The sequence below is a fragment of the Magallana gigas genome, chromosome 4 (assembly GCF_963853765.1).
Source record: "Magallana gigas chromosome 4, xbMagGiga1.1, whole genome shotgun sequence".
Taxonomy (NCBI): Eukaryota; Metazoa; Mollusca; class Bivalvia; order Ostreida; family Ostreidae; genus Magallana; species Magallana gigas.
Window position 1 is genome coordinate 30,327,436 of NC_088856.1, and position 23,395 is coordinate 30,350,830.

Below are 23,395 nucleotides of genomic sequence, written 5' to 3' on the forward strand. Positions count from 1 at the left end.
TTAGAAATGTTAAATAACGAAACGTAGCATTGTATTTTTTGAGAACAAGATTTTCCCTATATATTTCTATTTTAAACTTTGAATCCCTCGGGGGGGGGGGGGGGTCCGGGGGTCACAGTTTAAACAATCTAGAATCTACACTGAGGATGCATGCATAGTCATCTTACAAATTGTAGCATTGTAGTTCTTGAGAAGAATTTTGAACACCTTATGTTTTTCCATATTGAATTTTGAACCCTCTTCAGGCTGCAGTATTGGTCCAGAGTCATGGTTATTGAGCATTAAAGTTATTGAGCACAAAGAACTATATATGATAAGAGTGAAATTTGGCCCCCATAATTCACCATTTTTTTAAAGTGCTTCGGGTACAATAAAATGTTAACTAATTTTTTAGAAGAGTTGATATAAAATATTTTTTTCATCTATTTATTTGTTTTATTTGCACTCACTGGCAGTATATGAAGTCAGAAGTGACACCATTTCTATAATTCAATCAAAATCAGCCAAAAATTGACATTTTTCTTATCTATTTACGAATGAGAAATATAGAGCGCATGCTTGAACAAGGAACATTTTTTTGTCACTTATTAGTCTTGGCTAGATACATCTCTGATTAAAATATTTTATTTGTTCAAGAATGTGCTCTATGTTTTCGGAAGGAAAAACTGCTTGAAAATAAGCTGTTTTACGCTAAAAATGCAAAAATGGCGGGAAAAGGTTGTCTTTACAATGTCATAATTCTAAATTGTGGGCACTTGAACCAACATGAATATTATGTAAACACATCACATACATATCTGTACTAAGAAAACAAAGAATGATAGTAAAATGATGATGTTCATTATAGGGGGCCATTTTTGGCCCATATCATATATAGTCCTTTAAACATTTTTAAGGCACACTCCTTATTTCACTGTTTTGTAATTATCTTCCTTTTAAAAATCGTTCCGTGCTTTATTTCAAAAATTTAGAATTCCCTTCCCATAAAGATGCTTTGTACTAAGTTTAGTTAAATTGGCCCAGTGGTTATAAAGAAGATGTCAAAAATGTGAAACGTTTATGGATGGATGGATGGATAATAGGTGATTAGAAACTCTCATTTGAACTTTAAGTTAATGTCAGCTAAAAACCCCAATCCACCCTTTAAGGTCAGACGACACGTTCCTGGAGAATTTTTTCTGTATCTCCTCGTAATGAAGAGTTCTAATAAAAAATATTAATTTTAAAATTACTTTAAAAATGATCAAAATTTACTTGGATGTGGTAATATGTCTAGATGGTCAAGTGGTTAGAACCGTGGCCGCTCACTGCCAGAAGTGTATAGGTTCTAGAGGTTGTGAGTTCAAAGCCCCGCCCCGGCAGAAATATACTTCTATTATAGTGAATTTTGCTGTGGTGTATTTATTTTTATATCAGCAATTCAAGTGTATTTTCAAGATTATATAGGAAATTGCATACTCCAGCACTGTATTTTGCAGAAATGCCTGGTAAGGTAATCATAATTTTTTGCAAGAAAGATTGTCAAAGTAGTAGTAAACCATTAACAAATTCCTGGAAAAAGTTATCTAAAATTGAGGAACGTGTCGTCTGACCTTATTGGTAAGATTCACAGTCCAAATTAGAATACTCGTTGAAAACGAAGTCTTTTAAGAAAATAAACAACAACTTGTTAAACTTTTATGATTCTATTCATTTATTTTTTTTTTAAAGTTTCATAAAGACAGAATAAATTATTATGCACACTACCAAACCTGTCTGTGTACAGAGAATACTATAGTAAGACAATCAAATTACTGTTTGCTTTGTTTTCCTTTACACAAGTCCACAATAATATTACATCATCAAGAAATACAAATATACAACAGTCAAAAAGAAGAAAAATCTTTGTAATTATGTTCATTGCACTTCACTGACTGTGCATCAGTCATCCGTTTGTCCGACTGTTTGTTTGTTGATAAGTCTCTCAATATGAGAATGTCCAGTGTCTGGTCACCACTCGTGGGGGTACCTATTGCGGTCTCTCGGGCAGTGTTTACATTACGACTGTGGTAGATTGTATTTAACGTACGGAACTTCTACATCCTCTCCCTCCGTATCGTTACAGCACAGCTCCAGCACTAAAGCTTTTACGTGACTAGGAATCTTCTTCTTGGAGACTCTTTTAACTACTTCTGATAATCTGCAATTCAATACATCATTTTGAAAAAAATAAGAATGCATAAAAATTTTCATATATGAAGAAAAGAAACAGTTGATCTTTCTAGCATTGCTTGAGATATTAAAGCATGTCAATTGATTCTTCTGAAACAAACCGAGAACTGTAGTATAATGAATTGAATGCTTGTTTAAATAGTTCAGTTTTCTAAACAAAATTTCTTAAACTAGTCTTGATACAAGAATACCCCCATCTACTCTGAGCTATAAACATCCAGTTTCACCGAAATCTCTACGAGTTCATTATTTTTGTCTTGAAAATATTTGTGTCTAGTTGACATTCTGCCATGAATGTTTTTACTCTTCCAAGACCTGAATAATTCAGAACACAAAAACATGATTAACTTACGGTAGTCCCAGTCGCTCCTGTCGTTTGGCGGGGGCATGAAGAATGAATACTACATGGACACGCCCTGTGATTACATGGTGATCTCCAGCTTGTATTCTTTCTACAAAGGTATATAGACATCATAATTATCAAGGTGACATCAAAAAGTCTGACCCAGAGTCACAGAGTCCAATACTATCTATTGACAGCCAACAAAATGTTTAAAGAACGCTCATTTTTGGATATATGGAATCAATTCCAGCTTTGGCAGACAATCATGGGTCCATACATTTATCTAATAATAACAGACTAGTTTACCTGGAAATAATCTAAAAATTCCTGTAGCGTCATCTCTCCTTGAACTTCAAATCGGTCCCATAATGTGAAGTAAGTGTCATAATACTAAAATAATAAAGTACAAACATATACATGTATTTGAGAAAGAGCACACAGAGGCGTATCACAGTTTTTAAAGTTCTGATTGAATTCATTACCTTGTTCTTGGGTGCTGCTATTGGTTGTGAGAAAGCAAAGAAGGGCAAGGCCAGATTTACAAATCCATTCTTGTAGCTTTCTAATTTATTATGTCCTTGTACAAGCTGTAAAAGAGAACTTTCATATTGTAAAAGTGGTAATAACCATACATCGAATGACAAGTTTTACAACAAATGCATGCTGAAATATTTTTGATCAGGTGTGGATCCAGGAATTTTTCCAGGGGAGAGGGTGGATCTACTTCCTCCCCCCCCCCCCCCATGAAAGAAAAATTTTACTGAATATAATTTTCATATTCAACAAAATGCTCAAAAGTTAAAGCCCCCCCCCCTTTTTATTATACAAGGGATGGGGGATCCAATGTTTATTTTTTATATTTAGTCTCCCTCCAGATCTGAGCAGGAATATCCTTGGAACGTATAGTTTTCCCTTGGAAAAGAACACAAACCTTTCCCTAGGTAACGTAGCTCAAACAAAATCAAAATGAACATGTACATGCACAATTTTTGCCATAAAACATAACCTGCACTCAAAGCACAAGTGGCTATGATCCCTTCACGACCAGACATACCTTGATGAGTTCTACAGCCACTAGGCCTGTGATGAGTGCTGTGGTGGTAGCAATGGCTGGGATGATCTTTCCAGCAATCAACTTACTCTGAAACATTGAATGAAAAACAAATTAGTTTTCTTTAAATTTTGTTTTCGAAATTAGGCTGTTGTACATATCATTCTTGATCATTTGATAAACAGCACATATCTTTCTTTAGTAAGTGGTATATAAAAATCTTAAGATCGGTCCAACCTCAAAATCCACATGCAACAAGACCCAATCAAAACAGCCTAATGATATGTACATGTATATATAGACTTAATACATTTGTCACATACAGTTAGATTCTTACATATGCTTCAGACATTTCATAAATGTCAAGTATCTAAAGAACTGACTTACATGTACACTTTGCATTAACTGTGAGAACATATACATATGAATCAACAATATCAACTTTTAATTCATTAATTCCCCTCAGTATACCTTGTGTCGATCTGCTGGTGGAATGTCATAGTTCTCAGCTCTCAAATTGGAAGCAGCCACGATAAAGTCCATGTGGAAATTAGTATCATCATCTTTCTCAAACTCGATAGGAACTAATTTCATGGCCTTTACTTTCTCCACAGGGGGCAAGTCCTTTTGTAGATTTTCCACAGCATCAACATCTGCATTTGGAAAAATAATTATACAATTTCTCCAAGCCTCTTTAAAATTCTTGAAAAAATATCCCTTCTATAGTAAGCAAATGTGAAAAAATTGACCATGAACTAGATGAATGATCTTAAATTCGACCATTCTTCTTTGACCTTGATGTTCAATTTAAGACCTGGTTTTTTTTTTCAAAAGCATGCAAAGAGGAGATTTAAAAAAAATACACCCTTTTCTTACATCTCTGGGGGCATAAATGTTAAAAGATGTTGTCCATTATGTACAGTAAAACACAGTTATAATGAAGCACCAGGGACGGGCGATTTTGCTTCGTTATAAGCGTAATTTGTCATATCCGTCAAGTCAACAACATGTAATATAGTCGCGGGGAGTGAAAATCACTTCGCTGTAAATCTCAATTCATTATAAGTCCCAAAATACAGGCATGTTCGTGTAAACGTGGGGAAAAAATATTTAAAAAAATCCTTTATCTATCACAAGGAGTTTGCAACACACACAACAGATTTTGTCAACAAACCTACGTTTCCTTGGTTTCTTTCCATTTCAGCATCAGTCACTTCAATCTTTATCCCTGACCTAGGTTTAAACTCGGGCACTTTGACCTTTGACACCATATCACAGATAGCCTTTGGATCCCGAACTTGTTTGATGCCATACATTTGAGCCCTGGGATTAGCTACAGACATAACATAGTCGAAATGGGTGGTCTGCAATAAAGAGGACAAAATAAGACAAAGATTATTTCCTGCAGAGAATCGAATTGCAGGGTAAACATTACTGACAATTCAATTAAGATACAAAATAATAGTTAGAGGAAGATCACAGACTGAACTTACATTATTTACATCAAACTCCAGTGGATGCGGACATCTTTTTGGACCAGACCAAAATGGAGCTCCGGAACTTGTGACCTGATCAAAAAAATCAACCAAACACAAGTTATTCTACCTTTCTATTATTTATGACAAAACTCTTTACACTATTCTATTAAGTTTGTAGAGGATTTGATAATAAATAAAATAACCATACATCATTATGTACTATACTTAATTTGTTTATTTTAGCTCTTAAAATTCACACAAAGCTTTCCTGTTATCAACATCAAGGTTACACAAAAGCTCTCTAATGCCATTTCCACATGACATATCCTTAAGGTCATACGACACGTTGCTCAATTTTAGATAACTTTTTCTAGGAATTTGTTAACGGTTTACAACTACTTTGACAAGCTTTCTTGCAAAAAATTAGGGTACCTTACCAGGCATTTCTGCAAAATACTAGAGTATGCATTTTTCTATATAATCTTGAAAATACACTTGAATTGCTGATATAAAAATAAATACATCTACAGCACAGCAAAATTCACTAAAATAGAACTATATCTCCGCCTGGGCGGGGCTTTGAACTCACGACCTTTAGAACCAGCTTCTGGCAGTGAGCGTCCACGGTTCTAACCACTCGACCATCTGGACATATAACCAATTATTAATAAATTTTGATCGTTTTTAAAGTAATTATAAAATTAAATTTTTTTATTGGAACTCTTTATTACGAGGAGATACAAAAAAGATTCTCGAGGAACGTGTTGTCTGACCTTAAGATGACAATTTCAGGAACTTTTCTGTCCCCCTCCCATTCTTCAATTATGCTAATTTTTCCTAAGTTTTATTATGAAGGATTGTTATGCAATTTGGTTTCCATCAGATTATAAGCTGACAATGGATTTTCATAAATGTACATGTACATGCATAAAGACAATTCAATAAAAAGAAATAGCTGTGTATAAATCACTATCAACAACACAGACCTGATCAGGAGGGAAGTTGAACAGAAGCTGACGAATGTTGTTATTATAGTTCTCCTGGAACAGATTCCTGGCAAAAGTCACGCAGTCCTGGAAACTGGTTGGTCTCTCGTCAACGATGGCCTTCTTAATTCCTTGTAGTGTCTCCACCTATATGTACACAAGGCAAACCAAACGTTAATCACACAAAAAATACTACTATATTGGATATTTATTACAACATGGAGAAATTTCATTATGAATAGGGCGATTGATACCCTTTGTGGAAGAAAAAAGGGCACAAATTCTTCAATGTATCCCCATTTTCTGTTGGAAGAAACTGAGATTATTTGCATATTCATGCAACATTGGCTTGTGCACATGAAGATAATTTTAATGTTCAATGGACGAAAATCACAAATGCCCCTGGTTTTGACTTACTGGCTGTGTGCCTGGGAGTTTGGCAGTCCTCTCCAGGAATTTAGGATCTGTGGCATATTGAAGGGCGCCCTCTACTGGCTGGATGAACAGTCCCTCAAACTGGTCTCTGGCCCACTGCAAAAACACAAATTATACAGTATTAAAGGGATAATATATCTAAGAGTTTAACTAATAGGGCAGCAATTAAGCCATATTCTATGGAAATTTTTGAAAAAAGTATAGATTGGCCAAATTTGGTATATTGGTGTATATTATCCTGATGTGGTTCCCAGCTTGAGTGACATCATCATTGCGAGTACTGTATGTACACTGCATTGAAAATATGTAATTACCGTTATTGTGAATTGACTCACAGAATTAATTGAAAGACCTTGTTTGAATAGCATTGCATTAGCAGCGGAACAATTTGTAGATTTTTGCATGTTTAGAAGGTTTTGATCTTTCACAACTTCATGCTTCAAAATATCAAATTTGTACATGCATTGTGGTAAATACACACATGAACATTCACTCTTTTAAAAAAAAAAATTATTACAAAAATAATGTAGTTTCAATGACATTGAGGAGCTTCATCAAGTTACAAAATAAAAAATAACCTTTTTAGTCTCATTTTCTCATAATTTTAGCACAACAAATTTTTTTTCTTCTAAAAAATCTAATATTTATAGGTTTTTCCTTTTATCAAGTTCTCTCAACCTTGAACTTAGCACTCTACACACAATCCTTAGACTTCCAACAGAAACTTGACAGGTCTGGGGATCTCTACAGGAATTCCCTACCTGTAGTGTGTGTTCGATGGCGTTGGGGAAGTTCTTGAGGGTACAGATAGGAATGGATTTCTCGGGAGGGTCCTGTGAGGAGGAGTAAGACTCGGTCAGTTTGGGAATGACCACCTGTACGTTGCCCTTGGTGCCCAGGGTCCCTGATTCCAGCAGGGGCTTGTTGTAATACACACATCTCCTGTCCATGTACAATCCTGGGCAATAATACAAGCCCATATTGATTATTATTCAATACAACATACTGTACTAAATTATGCATTATGCAGTTTTTATTAAATGTTCATAAGCATTTTAATATTTTTTTCATATACACATGTACTGTTGATGCATGAATACTAAATCATCTAAATTTTTTTAAAATTCTTAAATCAACGGTGTTTGCTGAAATATTACAGTACCAGGTGTTTGCTGAAATATTATCGTACCATTTATGTTCTTTGCATACAATTTTGTTGAAAAAAAAATTTAAAACAAGTAACTCACTTGCATCCACATTGTCGAGGGCATTAGCCACACCATCCAGCTTCTCAAAGAAATCGTCAGTGTAGATGTTCTCTGTATCGGGCCCCACCCTGTTTTCCTGGGAGGTGATGTTTATGTAGGGATTCATGTGTTTGGCAGCACAGGCTGCTGTTGAGGATTTAGGTTTCTAAAACAAAATTTCGTGGATAAATAAAAGTATAATGAGCAATCTAATAGTAATACATCTCCTATTGGTATGGGCCTCAGGGGCTGAAAAATCCGATTGCCCGACACCCGTGGTTTTTCCGATCGGGCAAGTAAAAAATCGGTAGGGACTTGCCCGTGGGCAAGTGACTTTTTAAACTTTCGCATATGTACTGAAAATGAAAGTCGTATTTTGCCGAACATAATACACACTTTTTTCAAGAAAATTCTTCATGATCTAAGGGTGTTAAAATTATACACCACAATAGGATTTTGACGTGGTTTTTTTCCTTTATTTTTAACACCTCTGCGGCCTTAGTGAAATCATGGCCGTGAAGACGTGTGCGCTTGTGGCCTATTATCTCGGACATTCACCTAAGGTGACAGAAATTATCAAAACATCCAAAACTGTTAATAAAATGTTTGTTTTTTTTACCTTTAAAACAAATCCAACTAAATATCAACATGTTATGTGTTCATTTTTTAACAAACTCTCGAGAAAACCAAGAGGAAGAACTATATATTTTATGAAGAGTACTGAGTAAACTGTATTAAAAGTGGAAAAATTTAAAGTGAAGGGCAAAACCATCGTACGGTATGTGTATTGTTTATTTTTAATCACAATGAAGAATTTGGTTGGGCTAGTAGATATTGAGGTAGGGCAAGTAAATTTTGCCTTGCCACTTGCCCGAGGGCAAGTGCTTAAAAAATGTATTTGTCAGCCCCTGGGCCTCTTAAATGAAACTCCAACGATATCTTATTTTTAAGCTTATATTCATACTGTAAACAATCTCTCTCTCTCTCTCTCTCTCTCTCTCTCTCTCTCTCTCTCTCTCAGAGCATGTATATATACTGACCTGTACGTCCCAGGGCCTAAACAGGAACTGTCTGTTAAGGTTGGACTTCTCAATGATGTCCATGTCTGTCACATATATATGTCCATTCTCTCCTGCAGACAGACCCATCAAGGCCCAGTTCTTTAACATTTCACATCCAATGGCACCAGCTCCCACCTACAAAACAATTCTAACATTACTACTCTTCAAATATCTTAATTCAAGCACTTCGAATACTTCATGTGTAAAAATCTTTCACAAAGTTACCAGTCTTATTATAAACTGTTTCCACATTGCTCAAAGACGTAACAATTGTAAATATACATTTACAATGTTTGCATTATATCAATAACTTTCATCATATCATCCAATTACTGGAATCTGTTATTCAAAAGAAATCAACAGCACTTACCAAAAAAATATTTGAGGTTTCCCATCTTCTCCTGGAAATCTGACCCAAATACAGCTACCTGTCCATCATATCGACTATTGGTCTGAAAGTCAAAAAAAATGTTTTGATTTTAAATCTGACAATAGATAAATACTTATAAAGTGACAATTTTGCATCAATTTGAGCTGTTTATTCTATGTTCAACTTCTTTGAACCATTGGCGTGCTAAATGGTTTACAGTAACTTACTGGTTTACACTTACTGTTAGAAATCACTGGTTTACATTACTAGTTACTGTTTTACAGTTACTCTCTAATTTACTAGTTACTACATGTAATATTTGGTCTATGGTTACGACAGTTACATACTGGTTTACTAATTACTACAGTACCGATCAGACCCAACCTAACACCAGAGTAAACCCCAACTAAACCCTGGGTTTACCTTTTGAAAATTTGGGTCCACTCGGGGTTTACTTTGGGTGTACTCGGGGTTTACTCGAGAATTGCTTTTGGAGTTAACTATACGCACTGAAGTGTGAAACAAACTTGTATTTTATCTTATCATCCTACTGCCTGTAATTCCTGCCCTTTGTAAATTCCGAATACACATGTAGCGTCTGCTTTCAGGGTATTCTTCGGGGTTTACTCTCTGTGTCCACTCTGGGTTTACTTGGGGTTTTCTCTGGGTCCACTCTAGTAAACCCAGAGTAAACCCAGAAAGTAAACCCAGGGTTTAGTTGGGGTTTACTTTCTGTTAGGTTTGGTCTGATCGGTACTGTAAACCCTAACTCAACCCTGGGTTTACTTTCAGGGTTTACTCTGGGTTTACTACAGTGGACCCAGAGTAAACCCAGAGTGGAAACAGATAGTAAACCCTGATCAAAAGCATACCCTGACATTAGACGTTACATGTGTATTTGGAATATACAAGAGGCAAGAATTACAGACAGTAAGATTGTAAGTTAAATGAAGGGTTTGCTTTACACTTCAGTGCTACAGTTGACCCAAAAAGCAAATTCAGATTAAACCCAAAGCAAACCAAAGGTAATCCCTGAAAGTAAACCCAGGGTTTAGTTGAGATTTACTTTGGTGTTAGGATGGGTCTGATCGGTACTGTACAAGTACAATGATTTACGGTTACAACAGTTACTTACTGGTTTACTAGTTACTACAGGTACTCAATGATTTACAGTTACAACAGTTACTTACTGGTTTACTAGTTACTACAAGTACTCAATGATTTACAGTTACAACAGTTACTTACTGGTTTACTATTTACTACAAGTACTCAATGATTTACGGTTACAACAGTTACTTACTGGTTTACTAGTTACAAGTACTCAATGTTTTACAGTTACTTACTGGTTTACTAGTTACTACAAGTACTCAATGATTTACGGTTACAACAGTTACTTACTGGTTTACTAGTTACAATTACTCAATGATTTACGGTTACAACAGTTACTTACTGGTTTACAGTTTTCCTCTGTCAGAGAGGTATCCTTGTCTTCTGGTAAACACTCCAGAGCATCAAAGTACATGTACTGACACACTGGGTGGAACTTCCCCGAGCAGGCCTGAAAACAGCAAGATCAACTCATCTTATTACACCTCATTATCATCATCATAAGACATTTTCATATGGGTTTAAACAGTCAAATGACAAAGTAAATGGAATATCACATTCCAACACTTAAAGAGCCTTAAAGGTTTTTCTGTAGAAGAGATGACAATTTCTGCGGATTGTACCGAAATATTTAGCTGTATGTAGACATGCCATGCCATGGGGGGGGGGGGGGGGGGGGAAGGGTGTTCCATATATTTATATCTCCTCCATTATGTGCTCAATTTATTATTTTTTCAATAAACTAAACTAATTCTTGATTCATGTAAAATAGTTTTAATAGAACATAGCTCCAATCAAATGCATATTAACAAGATGAAAAAAAGTTTTAATCATCATATGACATTTGACCTTACCTTCATGACCTCCTGAGCTGCCACCCCTCCCATAATGGCTGCCAATGGACACAAGTCTCCACGGCAGGTGTAAGCCATCTCTCTCATTACATTCTCGTCCAGCTCATCCGCTTTAGCTGGTGACTTCTCATTCAAGGCCTTCACGGGTGCGTCTTTTAACCCCAAGGAACCCCAAGGAACCCCAAGGAAACCCCAAGGAACCCCAAGGAACCTCAAGGATACCCCAAGGAACCCCAATGACAAAAATTAATAAATTTTAATACCCAAGGGGTCTTATTGGACTTCAAGGGTCACCTCTTAGTACCCCAAGGGTACCCCAAGGAAACCCAAGGAAACCCGTAAGAACCCCATGGAACCCAAATGATAAAGTTATTAACCAGTGATACCCCAGGGGTCTCATTCAAATCAAAGGCTCACCCCAAGGTACCCCAGTGATAGAAATTAATAACTATTTATACCCAAGGGGTCTCATTTGAATCCAAGGGTCACCTCGTAGTACCCCAAGGATACCCCAAGGAACCCCAAGTATACTCATTAGAACCCCAAGTAACCCCAATAATAGAAATTAGTAACTAGTGATACCCCAGGAGTCTCATTATACCCCTATACCCCCACAAATGAAGTTTAGGGGGGTATATTGGTTTCACCCTATCCGTCCGTCTGTCCGTCTCTCTGTAGATGCAACTTTGTCCCCCCTATAGAATTTTTTACTACTGCATGGAACAGTCTGAAAATTTGTACATATGTTGATCACCATCTGAAGATGTGCACCTGTAATTTTTTTTAGGATCAGACAAGATTTAATGATTTTATGACAGTTTTCATTTTCCTCATTCTATTTTGTGTACTGATGTTGAAAAGTAAGGGAGGTAATCCTTACAGATTTTATTAATTAATTTATAGCATTAAAACACCCTAAAATATATTTATATAAATACATTCAAATGGAGGTTTTTTGTCTTTATGCGTTAACTAAATTTATCTTTTATAAGTATTCTATCAACTGACAATGCAGATTTTTTGTTTGTCAATGATAAATTCTTAGGAGCTGGCTGAATTCATTTGTCCCAAGGGGGCCATTATCTGAGCCATGGTTTAGATGGAGCATGTGTGTATGGAAAATTGATAATCTGTAAAATGGGCAGTGGCTTTGGGGCTAATTTAAAAGGAAATAAATAATATCATTATTAGAATAAAGAAGTGAACTATTTTTAGAAGTTGTTTAAATTTATTAGTCATGCAAGTTGATGAAGTGACCCTATAGGGAATTTAATTTAAATTAGATTTAAAATTACTGTCGTGATATGATTGTAGTGTTTCTGCAATTTTAAAATTGTTTGTAATAATAATTTTCTTTCTTACATATTTTTACATAGTATGGTAATTATGGTAATGTTTTGGGAGTTTATTAAATTTAACAAGCCTGTCAAAGAAAATCATATATAAAGTCCTATGGGATCAATTTTCTGATATGGAGTTCCATTGAACCATAGCAGAAAGTGAGGAAAATTTGAAACAACTAACTGCATCTGTTAAGACTCTGATTAGAAAGATATTCAAAGTTTTATCAACAGAAGAGCATTGCTTGGCTACCGGTATTTCCATTTACTGCAAAGGGTGGGATTATTGTCATTTTGTTGGTTTTTCATTAAAACAATTAAATAAAAAAAAATATCATCAGATACATTAATTTGTAAATATATTAATGTTATACATATGTATTTAAAGTGATAAGTACCCCAAAGAACCCAAATGAATCCCAAGTATACCAATGAAAACCCAAAGGATACCCTTGAGAACCCCATAGATACCTCAATGTTGGAAAGTAAATTTGATGACCAAGGCCGGTCTCATTAAAAATCAACGGGTCACTCCTGATACCCCAAGGATACCCCAATTATAAAAATTGATAACTATTGATACCCCAGGATACTCATTGGAGTCCAAAGGTCAACTATTGGTACCCCAAGGATACCTGTAGGAACCCCAATTGCAAGGTACCCAATTGATAAAATTTAATAACCACCCCAATGGTTGTACTGTAAAACATATTATTAATTAATACCCAATTACTCAATGGAATATCATAAAAACATCTGGGCAACCCAAGGAACACTTGTGATACCCCAATACATACTGGTATGATAAAAATAATGTTTCTCCTGACTTAAAATATCTGTTCACTTTGGATGAATTTAACAATTAATGTTGTCAAATCGGTTGAAAATCATAATCGAGTACCGTTAATCGGCAGAATTTGTTGTCTCTTACCAACTGATGATCAGCCAATATTGAATCAGTAACAAATTATATCAAATTCATGAAAATAGGGCACTAAATTTCATGTCACCATAAGGAAGTCTGCAATTCTTCCGGTGAACCATTCATATGAACACTTAATATGACAATGTTTCTTCGGTGAAATTTTCAAATGAAGTGGGGAAAGATATTGTTCAGTTACAAAGACCCAAACTTGTTTTACTATTGACATAGGGGGTGTTACCCTTATTGGAGTACTTTTGAGAAAAGACAAGAAGTGATCATGGAAGTGTGGAGTGGGGCTATCTCCCCTTCGTGGGTACAACACAATGGATTGACCCATTATGCGCGCAGAATGTTCACCTGAGAGGCACCAAAATACCTGTTAATTGCAGGTAGACACCCGTTGTATATTGGTGGTAGCTCTTGGACAGGGATTAAAGGGCCAACATAACCCTTTACATGTAAACACAATGGCTTCACCATCACTGTTGCAATATATTTACCTACACCTACATCTCTTTGTTTATTGGTAGACAACCCTTGTGAATTTTGGGTGTCTTCCCACTTTGCTATAATTCTGAAATTTTTATGGGTGACTGATTTTAGCTAAGTGGGAATGGTGCTCAGGTAAGGGTTTCAAAGAACAAAGGAAATTAATTACAGGTAAATTATAGTCTGTTCAATTATTGACCTTAAGCAAATTTTTAATAAAAAAATATAACAGGCAGTTTTTTGAGATTATGTTTAAAATAAAGTTTAAAAAATTAATTAGATACTTGTAATAGAAGTAAATTTTCATAATTAAAAAGGGTTTGTTCTATCATGTCTATCATGATTGATCATACAAGCTAATTTTTATTTCATGTAAAATTACTCAATATTCATTCTTTTGACATGTTTGAGGAGAAGGAAAACTATGACATTACTACCCCTTCTATGTCCCTTATCAAGAACCTTGAAAAAATAAACATTATATGGTTCAAGTTTTGGGCTGTTGATTTTAATAATGAAAAAAACTATAAATGTTAATAAGAAATGCAGAGGAATTATCACGTGCAGCATACAATTTGGCTACAGTGGTTATGATATAAAAGAATTAAATGCTCAACAACATGTACATTTAGGACTACATTTTCAGACTGATGGAACTATTTCAATATTTTACTCCTGAAATTCAGAAAAATTCTTGTAAAATGACTATATATATGATATGGGCCTAAAATGGCCCCCTAAAATGAACATCATCATTTTTCTTTGTACAGATATATATGTGATGTTTTTACATAATGTTCATATTGATTCAACTGCCCAGAATTTAGAAATATGACATCGTAAAGACAACCTTTTCCTGCCATTTTTGCATTTTTAGCATAAAACAGCTTGTTTTCAAGCAGTTTTTCTTTCAGAAAAAATAGAGAGCATGCTTGAACAAACAAAATATTTTAATCAGAGATGTATCTAGCCAAGGCTAATAAGTGACAAAAAAATTTTCCCTGTTCAGGCATGTCCTCTTTATTTCCCATTCATAAAAAGATAAGAAAAATGTAAATTTTGGACTGATTTTGATTGAAATATAGAAATAGCGTCACTTCTGACGTCATTTTCTGCCAGTGAGTGCAAAAAAATCAAATAAATAGGTGAAAAATAAATTTTACATCAACTCTTCTAAAATATAACATAACATATTATTGTACCTGAAACACTTTAAAAAATTGCGAATAATGGGGGCCAAATTTAACTCATATCATATATATAGTTCTTTCGTACTTCAAATCACCATCTACCAGTTGAAGTGGGAAGATGGGAAGGTATCCCATTAAATGAAAGATTTTGTCCTCTCTGTTACAAAAAACGTATTGCCAATGAATTTCATTATATTTTAGAATGTGATGCAATATCACAAGTCCGAAACAAATTTATAGACAAAAATTTTTCGGCTAGACCAAATGTGTTTTAAAGTATTACATATTAGGGTATCCTTGGGGTTGTATGGTGTATCAAGAGTTATAAATCTGTATGATTAGGATATCTTTTGGAGTTCCTTGGGATTTCTGTGGGGTTCCCTAGGGTTTATAGAGGTTTTTAGAGGCGTGTCTGGGATACCAATGAGTCCCAAGTGGTATCAAGAATTTTTAATTTGAATTATTAGGCTATATACTTGGGGTTCCATTGGGTTCTATGGGGTATCAAGTTTTATGAATCTGTATTATAAGGGTATCCTTTAAGTTCCTTGGGGTATCCATGGGGTTCCGTGGGATACCTAATGGTGTCTGGGATATCAAAAAGCCACGAGGGTGTATCCAGATATATAAAATTGTGTTATTAGGGTATCCTTGGGGTTCATTTGGGTATCAAAAGCTATATTACTGGGTATCCTTGGAGTTCCTTGAGGTATCCATAGGGTGTGTCAGGGATAACAATGGGGTATCTGTATTATTACTATTAGAGTACTATTAGGGTATCCTTTAGGTTTCTTGGGGTACCCATGGGGTTTCCTGGGATACCTTGTGATTTGTCTAGGATATCAAAGAGACCCAAAAAGTATCAAGAGATATAGTGTATCCTTGGAGTTCCAAAGGATATCAAGAGTTATAAAATTTATACAACCAATACATGTATAAGAATATCCCTAAAGTTCCTTGGGGTATCCGTGGGTTTTGTCTGAGATACCAATGAGTCCCTACGGGTATCAAGAATTTAAATTTGTATTATTAAGTTATCCTTTAAGTTCCTTGAGGTATCCTTGGGGTTCTGTGGTGTATCAAGAGTTATGAATCTGTATTTTTAGGGTATTCTTGGAGTTCCTTGGGATATCCCTGGGGTTCCCTGGGATTCTTAGAGGTGTATCTGGAATACCAATGAGTCCCCAGGGTTATCCAGAGTTTTAGATTTGTATTGCAGCATATTACGGTATCCTTGGGGTTCTATGGAGTATCAAGAGTTATGATTCTGTATTATTAGGGTAGTTCCTTGGGATATCCATGGGGTTCCCTTGGATTCCTAGAGGTGTATCTGGAATACCAATGAGTCCTCAGGGTTAATAAGAGTTTTAAATTTGTATTAATAGGGTATCCTTGGGGTTCTATGGAGTATCAAGAGTTATGATTCTGTATTATTAGGGTATTCTTGGAGTTCCTTGGGATATCCCAGGGGTTCCCTGTGGTTCTTAGAGGTGTGTCTGGAATACCAGTGAGTCCCCAGGGGTACCACGAGTTTAAAATTTGTATCATTAGGGTATCCTTGAGGTTCCTTGGGATTCCTATGGTGTATCAGGAGTTATAAATCTGTATTATTAGGTTATCTTTGGGGTTCCTTGGGGTATAATTGGGGTACCAGGGGTAAGGGGTGACCCTTGCACTCTAATGAGACCCCCTTGGGTATCAATAGTTATTCATTTCTGTTATTGGGGTATCCTTGGGGTTCCTTGGGGTTTCCTTGGGGTTCCTTGGGGTTCCTTGGGGTTAAAAGACGTGCCGGCCTTCACAACTTTAAGGAATTCATCAGCATCAGCCTTAAAAAGAGGAGAGAAAAAAGCTTCAAAATCAAAATTTTACTGATTCACTTTCTTAAACATCTAAGGTTTCTGTTCTATAAACAACAAGCAATTTTTTCTTAGTTTTGATTACTCACCCCCAAAAAATTTGGGACTTTGAAAGTTTTAAGTTATTGTTTTTTAAAGAAAAAATTGGAATTTGGAAGTATAAAAGTATTGTTTCTAAACAAGAGGCCCATGGGCCACATCGCTCACCTGAGGAACAATAGGTATGATTAAATCAGCTTAATGGACTCATAATACAAACAATCTGGACAATGTACAATAATACATGTAGATCCTGTATAAATAAAATCCATTTTTCCCCTGCATATTCTTATGTTTATAATCATTAGTCCCTTTTCTAACAGGATGATTTTATAGTCATATCACATGTTGAGTATTGCAGTTCTCAAAAAGATCCTTAACAATTGTTTATATATGGGATATAAAGCTACATCAAACTCTGAACCTTCTTGTGAGGCCGAAGAATTGTCCTGGAGCCAAAGTCTTAACAATTATAAAGAATCATCTGGCTGATTAGTTTGTGAGAAGAAGATTTTTAAAGATTTACTCTATATATTCCTATGTAAAACTTTAACACCCCCCCCCCCCCCAATGTGGTCTCACCCTACCCCCAGGGATCATGATTTTCACAACTTTGAATCTACACTACCTGAGGATACTTCCACACAAGTTTCAGCTTTCCTGACACTTTAGTTTCTGAGAAGAAGATTTTTAAAGATTTACTCTATATATTCCTATGTAAAACTTCGACCCCCCATTGTGGCCGCACCCTACACCCAGGGGTCATGATTTTCACAACTTTGAATCTACACTACCTGAGGATACTTCCACACAAGTTTCAGCTTTCCTGACACTTTAGTTTCTGAGAAGAAGATTTTTAAAGATTTACTCTATATATTCCTATGTAAAACTTCGACCCCCCATTGTGGCCGCACCCTACACCCAGGGGTCATGATTTTCACAACTTTGAATCTACACTACCTGAGGATACTTCCACACAAGTTTCAGCTTTCCTGACACTTTAGTTCCTGAGAAGAAGATTTTTAAAGATTTACTCTATATATTCCTATGTAAAACTTCGACCCCCCATTGTGGCCGCACCCTACACCCAGGGGTCATGATTTTCACAACTTTGAATCTACACTACCTGAGGATACTTCCACACAAGTTTCAGCTTTCCTGACACTTTAGTTTCTGAGAAGAAGATTTTTAAAGATTTACTCTATATATTCCTATGTAAAACTTGGACCCCCCATTGTGGCCCCACCCTACATCCAGAGGTCATGATTTTCACAACTTTGAATCTACACTACCTGAGGATGCTTCCAAACAAGTTTCAGCTTTCCTGGCACTTTAGTTTCTGAGGAGGAGATTTTTAAAGATTTACTCTATATATTCCTATGTAAAACTTCGACCCCCCATTGTGGCCTCACCCTACATCCAGGGGTCATGAATTTCACAACTTTGAATCTACACTACCAGAGAATGCTTCCACACAAGTTTCAGCTTTCCTGGCACTTTAGTTTCTGAGAAGAAGATTTTTAAAGATTTACTCTGTATATTCCTATGTAAAACTTCGACCCCCCATTGTGGCCCCACCCTACCCCCGGGGGTCATGATTTTCACAACTTTGAATCTACACTACCTGAGAATGCTTCCACACAAGTTTCAGCTTTCCTGGCTTTCTGGTTCTTGAGAAGAATATTTTTGAAAAATTCTCGAAATTTTTCATTAATTTCTAATTATCTCCCCTTGAAAACGGGTGTTGCCCTTAATTTTCACAACTTTGAATCCCCTTTGCCTAAGGATGATTTGTGCCAAGTTTGGTTGAAATTGGCCCAGTAGTTCTTGAGAAGATGTTGAAAATATGAAAAATTTACGGACGGACAGACGGACGACAGACAAAATGTGATCAGAATAGCTCACTTGAGCTTTCAGCTCAGATGAGCTAAAAACTGACCTTGCATTGACTACGAGGCAGCTGTCCTTTCTGTTTCTGGAATTCATACAGAGCCTGGAAACCAATGTGTAACTGACCGGGGTGGTCAAACTTAGCAAAGTCTGTCATGAGGAACTCGGGGGCATCCATAGCAGCCTTGATGGATTTCTGAAAGCACAAAGAAATTAAAATCAGTGATGAGTTGTAAGGTAGGCAATTTTTTTTTTTTATTCAATTCCTTAGTTACAACAATGAACCATAATTTTGAAACAACATTAAAAAAAATCAATAGGGAAAAGTTGGAAGAAAATAAACTGACACAATATACAGTTGTATAAACTTACAAAGTGAATCATTTTATGAGTCTTGACTTGGGAAACAACTCCCCCTCTTTCATAGTTGGAAAATTTGCTTGTATCTCCAATGCTAAAAGTGTACCGTCCTGCAATTAACAAAGCATTTATCAGATAACAACAATAAAAACACAACAAAACTTTTCTTTAATACGTACATGTATCTTCTTCTTTACAATAGGGAGGTTGAGATTTCAAACGTGTACGGGTACGTGTACGTGAACTAGGGGCATCACCTAAATTCTTCACGTATTACGTCATCAGTTTTTGTGACGACATGGTTTCTACACGTTCTCTAAACTTGTAGAGTGTCGTCTACACGTAAGTACAAACGTGTAGCTTTTTACGACAAATAAAATCTTATTGATGAGTGAATGTATTCTTGTGATACATTATATAGATTTTTAAACTTCATTTGCATGAAAATTGATAAGAAATTTACCATTTATTTGGAATTAACTAAATAAATTCATGTCACAAAACTGCGTCGATTTACGTACACATTTATATCCTACAAGTTAAGAAATCTCAACTGATAAATTAGAGGTTGAGATTTCAAACGTGTACGGGTACGTGTACGTGAACTAGGGGAACCACCTAATATCTTTGCGAATTATGTCATCAGTTTTTGTGACGACATGGTTTCTACACGTTCTCTAAACTTGTAGAGTGTCGTCTACACGTAAGTACAAACGTGTAGCTTTTTACAACTAATAAAATCTTTTTGATGAGTGAATGTATTCTTGTGATACATTATATAGATTTTTAAGCTTCATTTCATTGAAAATTGATAAGAAATTTACCATTTATTTGGAACTAACTAAATAAATTCATGTCACAAAAGTGCGTCGATTTACGTACACATTTATATCCTACAAGTTAAGAAATCTCAACTGATAAATTACAAAAACGTGTACGTGTACGTGTAGTTTTAACACACGTACGCGTACCCGTACACGTTTTAAATCTCAACCTCTCTATTAACAAAACGTGTACGTGTACGTGTAGTTTTAACACACGTACGCATACCCGTACACGTTTAAAATCTCAACCTCTCTAGTATCTCCAAATATTAAATTGGTACAGCCCAACAGTAAATGAAAATCTGTGCTTTTCGACGCATACGTTTACATTAAGGTAACTCCGTAACAATAAAATTATGGGTTCAGAGTTAAAAAACTTAACTTTTTTTAACTTATTGGACTTAAATTTCATCAAAAAATAAATAAAATATATATGTATCCATACTATTTAAGATGTAAGGTAATAAAAACCAAAGGTTGAAATTATCATCTGAAAATCACACTTTTTCTTGTTTAAAAATTAAATAAAAGTGGATGGATACTTGTTTATACATTTAAATTTATTGCTTACTATGTCAGAAAACTAAAATTAATTAAAAAAAAAAAAAAAATTGTTTACATTAGAAAAATTATAGCATTTAGATATATCACTTAGAGAAAAATAGAAAAGAGTTATTTCCCTTTGTCATTATTGAATTATGTCGAATTTAAGGATGAAAAACGCTTATAAAATATCTCCAAGTAAACACTGATTTGAGTTTTTTATGTGAACCTATAATAACTTAGAAATTACAAATCTATTTTTGTAACAAGAATTTTAATGAATTCATGGTTTATGTAAAATGTATGACGTCACAGGAGGGTGGATTTACTTTAAGATGAAGTAGAAAATCCAAAGAAGTGAATTGATTCAAATGTTCCAAAGGAAATAAACTGAGGGAGAATTACCTAGCACTTTGATTTTGATTGGTTTACACCCATTAAGCTCAGTCATTCCCTGTACTTCAGTGAAAGTGACGTGATCCCCGTCCTCGTATCCATGGCGGGCCTCGTCCAAACAAGAGACCACGCCCTCTTTATCCTAAAAATAGATCAAATTGTTTAGCCCCCATCATTTGAACAGTTTCTTTTTGTTTTATTTTTTTCATCTTTACATAATAGAGTGGTGTGAATTTTATTTTTTTTAATTTTTTTTTTATTTCATTCCCCACAGACACCATGAGAAAAAAATGTCAAGTTTGAATAAGGAACTAATCAATTTTAACTTAAATTATTTTTAACTTATTTAGTGTTTCACATTCACCCTGATCAGAATGTCTTTTACTGTATGTCAAACCCTGCACCACCAGCCAGGAATAGGGTCTTTTTTTAATCTATCTGGGTCTGCCTTACCTTAGTGATGGATGCCACCATGTTTGTGATGGGCTCCTCCCCATCCACATCATTCCCACGAAATTATCTCCAAAGTCGCAAAACAGCTCCCTGCCAAACATCAAAACCCCCACATTAACATTACTATAACCAGACAATGAGCCTTAGTCCTAGTTACTATAGCGACTATGACTGATAAGGAACAACCAACAAGGAGCTTCATACACCAATGGTATTCATTATTTGCCTGAATTTTCATCACATACAGAATGCCTTTTTAAAATCATGGAAATTTTTACTATGGAAAACCTGACAATTTTCAAGAAAAGAACTGAGCTCTTTCAATGAAGTTTACTGATAGAAGTGTAAATTTCATAAAATGAACTTATATTGGTTTAGTGCACTTTTATCTTAACTATTCGCTTGGAGATAAAGCTTGCAGAAAATAAGGTTAACATAAATAAGGCAAACCATTTCATTCAATAAACGAATATCAGCTTAAGTCCAACAAAATTAAAACTTACACAAACAGTCCTTTGGTATCAGCAGATCTCTCCAATTCGGATTTTCTCCTCCAAATTTGAGTTAGTCAGGACAACTACCTACAAATGAAATCATAAAGACTAGTAAATTATTTCAAGCTAAATATAATTGAGTAAGTAAAATATATCCTCAATTCACATCTTATTAAAAACAATTAAGAAATTTAAAGAAATTTTACCGAAAATGGTTTCTAAAACAGCATTTAAATAAAAACTAAAGGTACTGTGAGCAAGCTCACAATTGATACCCCCTGCTAAGAAAAAAAATCATAACGCGTGTATTTTTGCTAAGAAAATATTGGATGAATCTATTTCACTGTCCATTTTCTATAAATAACAACTGCTCTATTTTTTTAAAACTGTTAATGCTAATAGGAGTAAACAAACCAATTTCTGTCCTTTAATTCCATTTTAAATTTAAGTTAACTGTTGATGCATTAGGACAGTTGCATCCTTCTGTTAACAACCATGACTCGAATCAAACGAAATCCACATGTCAAGTATTCTCTTTTGGGAAGTGGACAGGCATAGCCTACAAGTAATCTATTATTTTACACTCGCAAAAATAAAATTTGAAAACAAAAAAACATTTATTGTGGAACACATGTGGAAAGTTTTACTGAATTCTGTAGCTACATCAAAAAGTTATGAGCGATTATTAAAACCATGGTGCTCGCGGTGGCCTCTGATTTATGAAAATATGTTTAAAGTTATACTATATGCAATTTCACGGCGTGTTAATTTTGAATGATTTTCTTGGTTCTAATTTGTGCAAATATTCAAGTCTATTCACAAGACATAGCAAACTTGTTTATATCATGACCACCCGAGAATATATACATGTACAAGTTTAGGGAACCCTGCCTTTTTGGGGAAGGGTTGAAAAACTGCCGTTATATTATTCAATTTTAAAGAATTGGCGTGCATTTTCATATAAATTAGCATTGTCAGGTTCTAATAAAACTAATGCGGGTGCTGAATCATAGCTAAATTCATATTTCACTTAAATATTGGCGTTTTAGGGGCATAATTTTATAGATTCTGTATACCATACAAGCGTCTAAATAACTCATTTTACACAAAATTCGTATTACATAGAAGCTTTTTTGGTTTACGACGATAAAACCAACTTTCTGGATAAGCTGCTGTATATTTTTGGGGCAGTTTGGACGGTCCGATGCACTATAATCGGGTCGCTGTTTGATGTTCTACGAAATTTCAGAGGAAATCTGGGCTAATTTTGTATGTGCCATTGATAGCAAAATAAGAGAGGTGCCAGCCATTTCTAATCTATACACATTGATAGAACGCCAAAATAATGACCCCCTTATAGATTAAAGTTTTTCAGTATATTTTTTTTTATTATTTATGAGATAGTTTTTACAATATTGTAATTTTTACTGCAACTGTTTACAGAAAGTAA

The 23,395-nt window shown here is 35.1% G+C and overlaps 2 protein-coding genes across 2 annotated transcripts in view; both read right to left on the bottom strand.

The window, feature by feature from the left end:
- The window catches only part of LOC136269641 (ubiquitin-like modifier-activating enzyme 1), a 110,567-nt gene that overhangs the window by 19,732 nt on the left and 67,440 nt on the right, over positions 1 to 23,395 (bottom strand). The window lies entirely within an intron of this gene.
- Positions 1,848 to 21,552, bottom strand: LOC109617708 (ubiquitin-like modifier-activating enzyme 1). The gene is given in 23 exon segments (XM_066082003.1): positions 1,848 to 2,179; positions 2,564 to 2,591; positions 2,594 to 2,663; positions 2,861 to 2,944; positions 3,037 to 3,141; positions 3,609 to 3,695; positions 4,077 to 4,258; positions 4,780 to 4,969; positions 5,099 to 5,173; positions 6,070 to 6,216; positions 6,487 to 6,600; positions 7,266 to 7,462; positions 7,752 to 7,917; positions 8,792 to 8,948; positions 9,185 to 9,264; positions 10,633 to 10,740; positions 11,144 to 11,281; positions 16,884 to 16,916; positions 18,925 to 19,071; positions 19,248 to 19,345; positions 21,008 to 21,140; positions 21,452 to 21,507; positions 21,510 to 21,552. Coding segments are annotated over 23 exon segments (2,580 nt in total). The 3' UTR covers positions 1,848 to 2,037.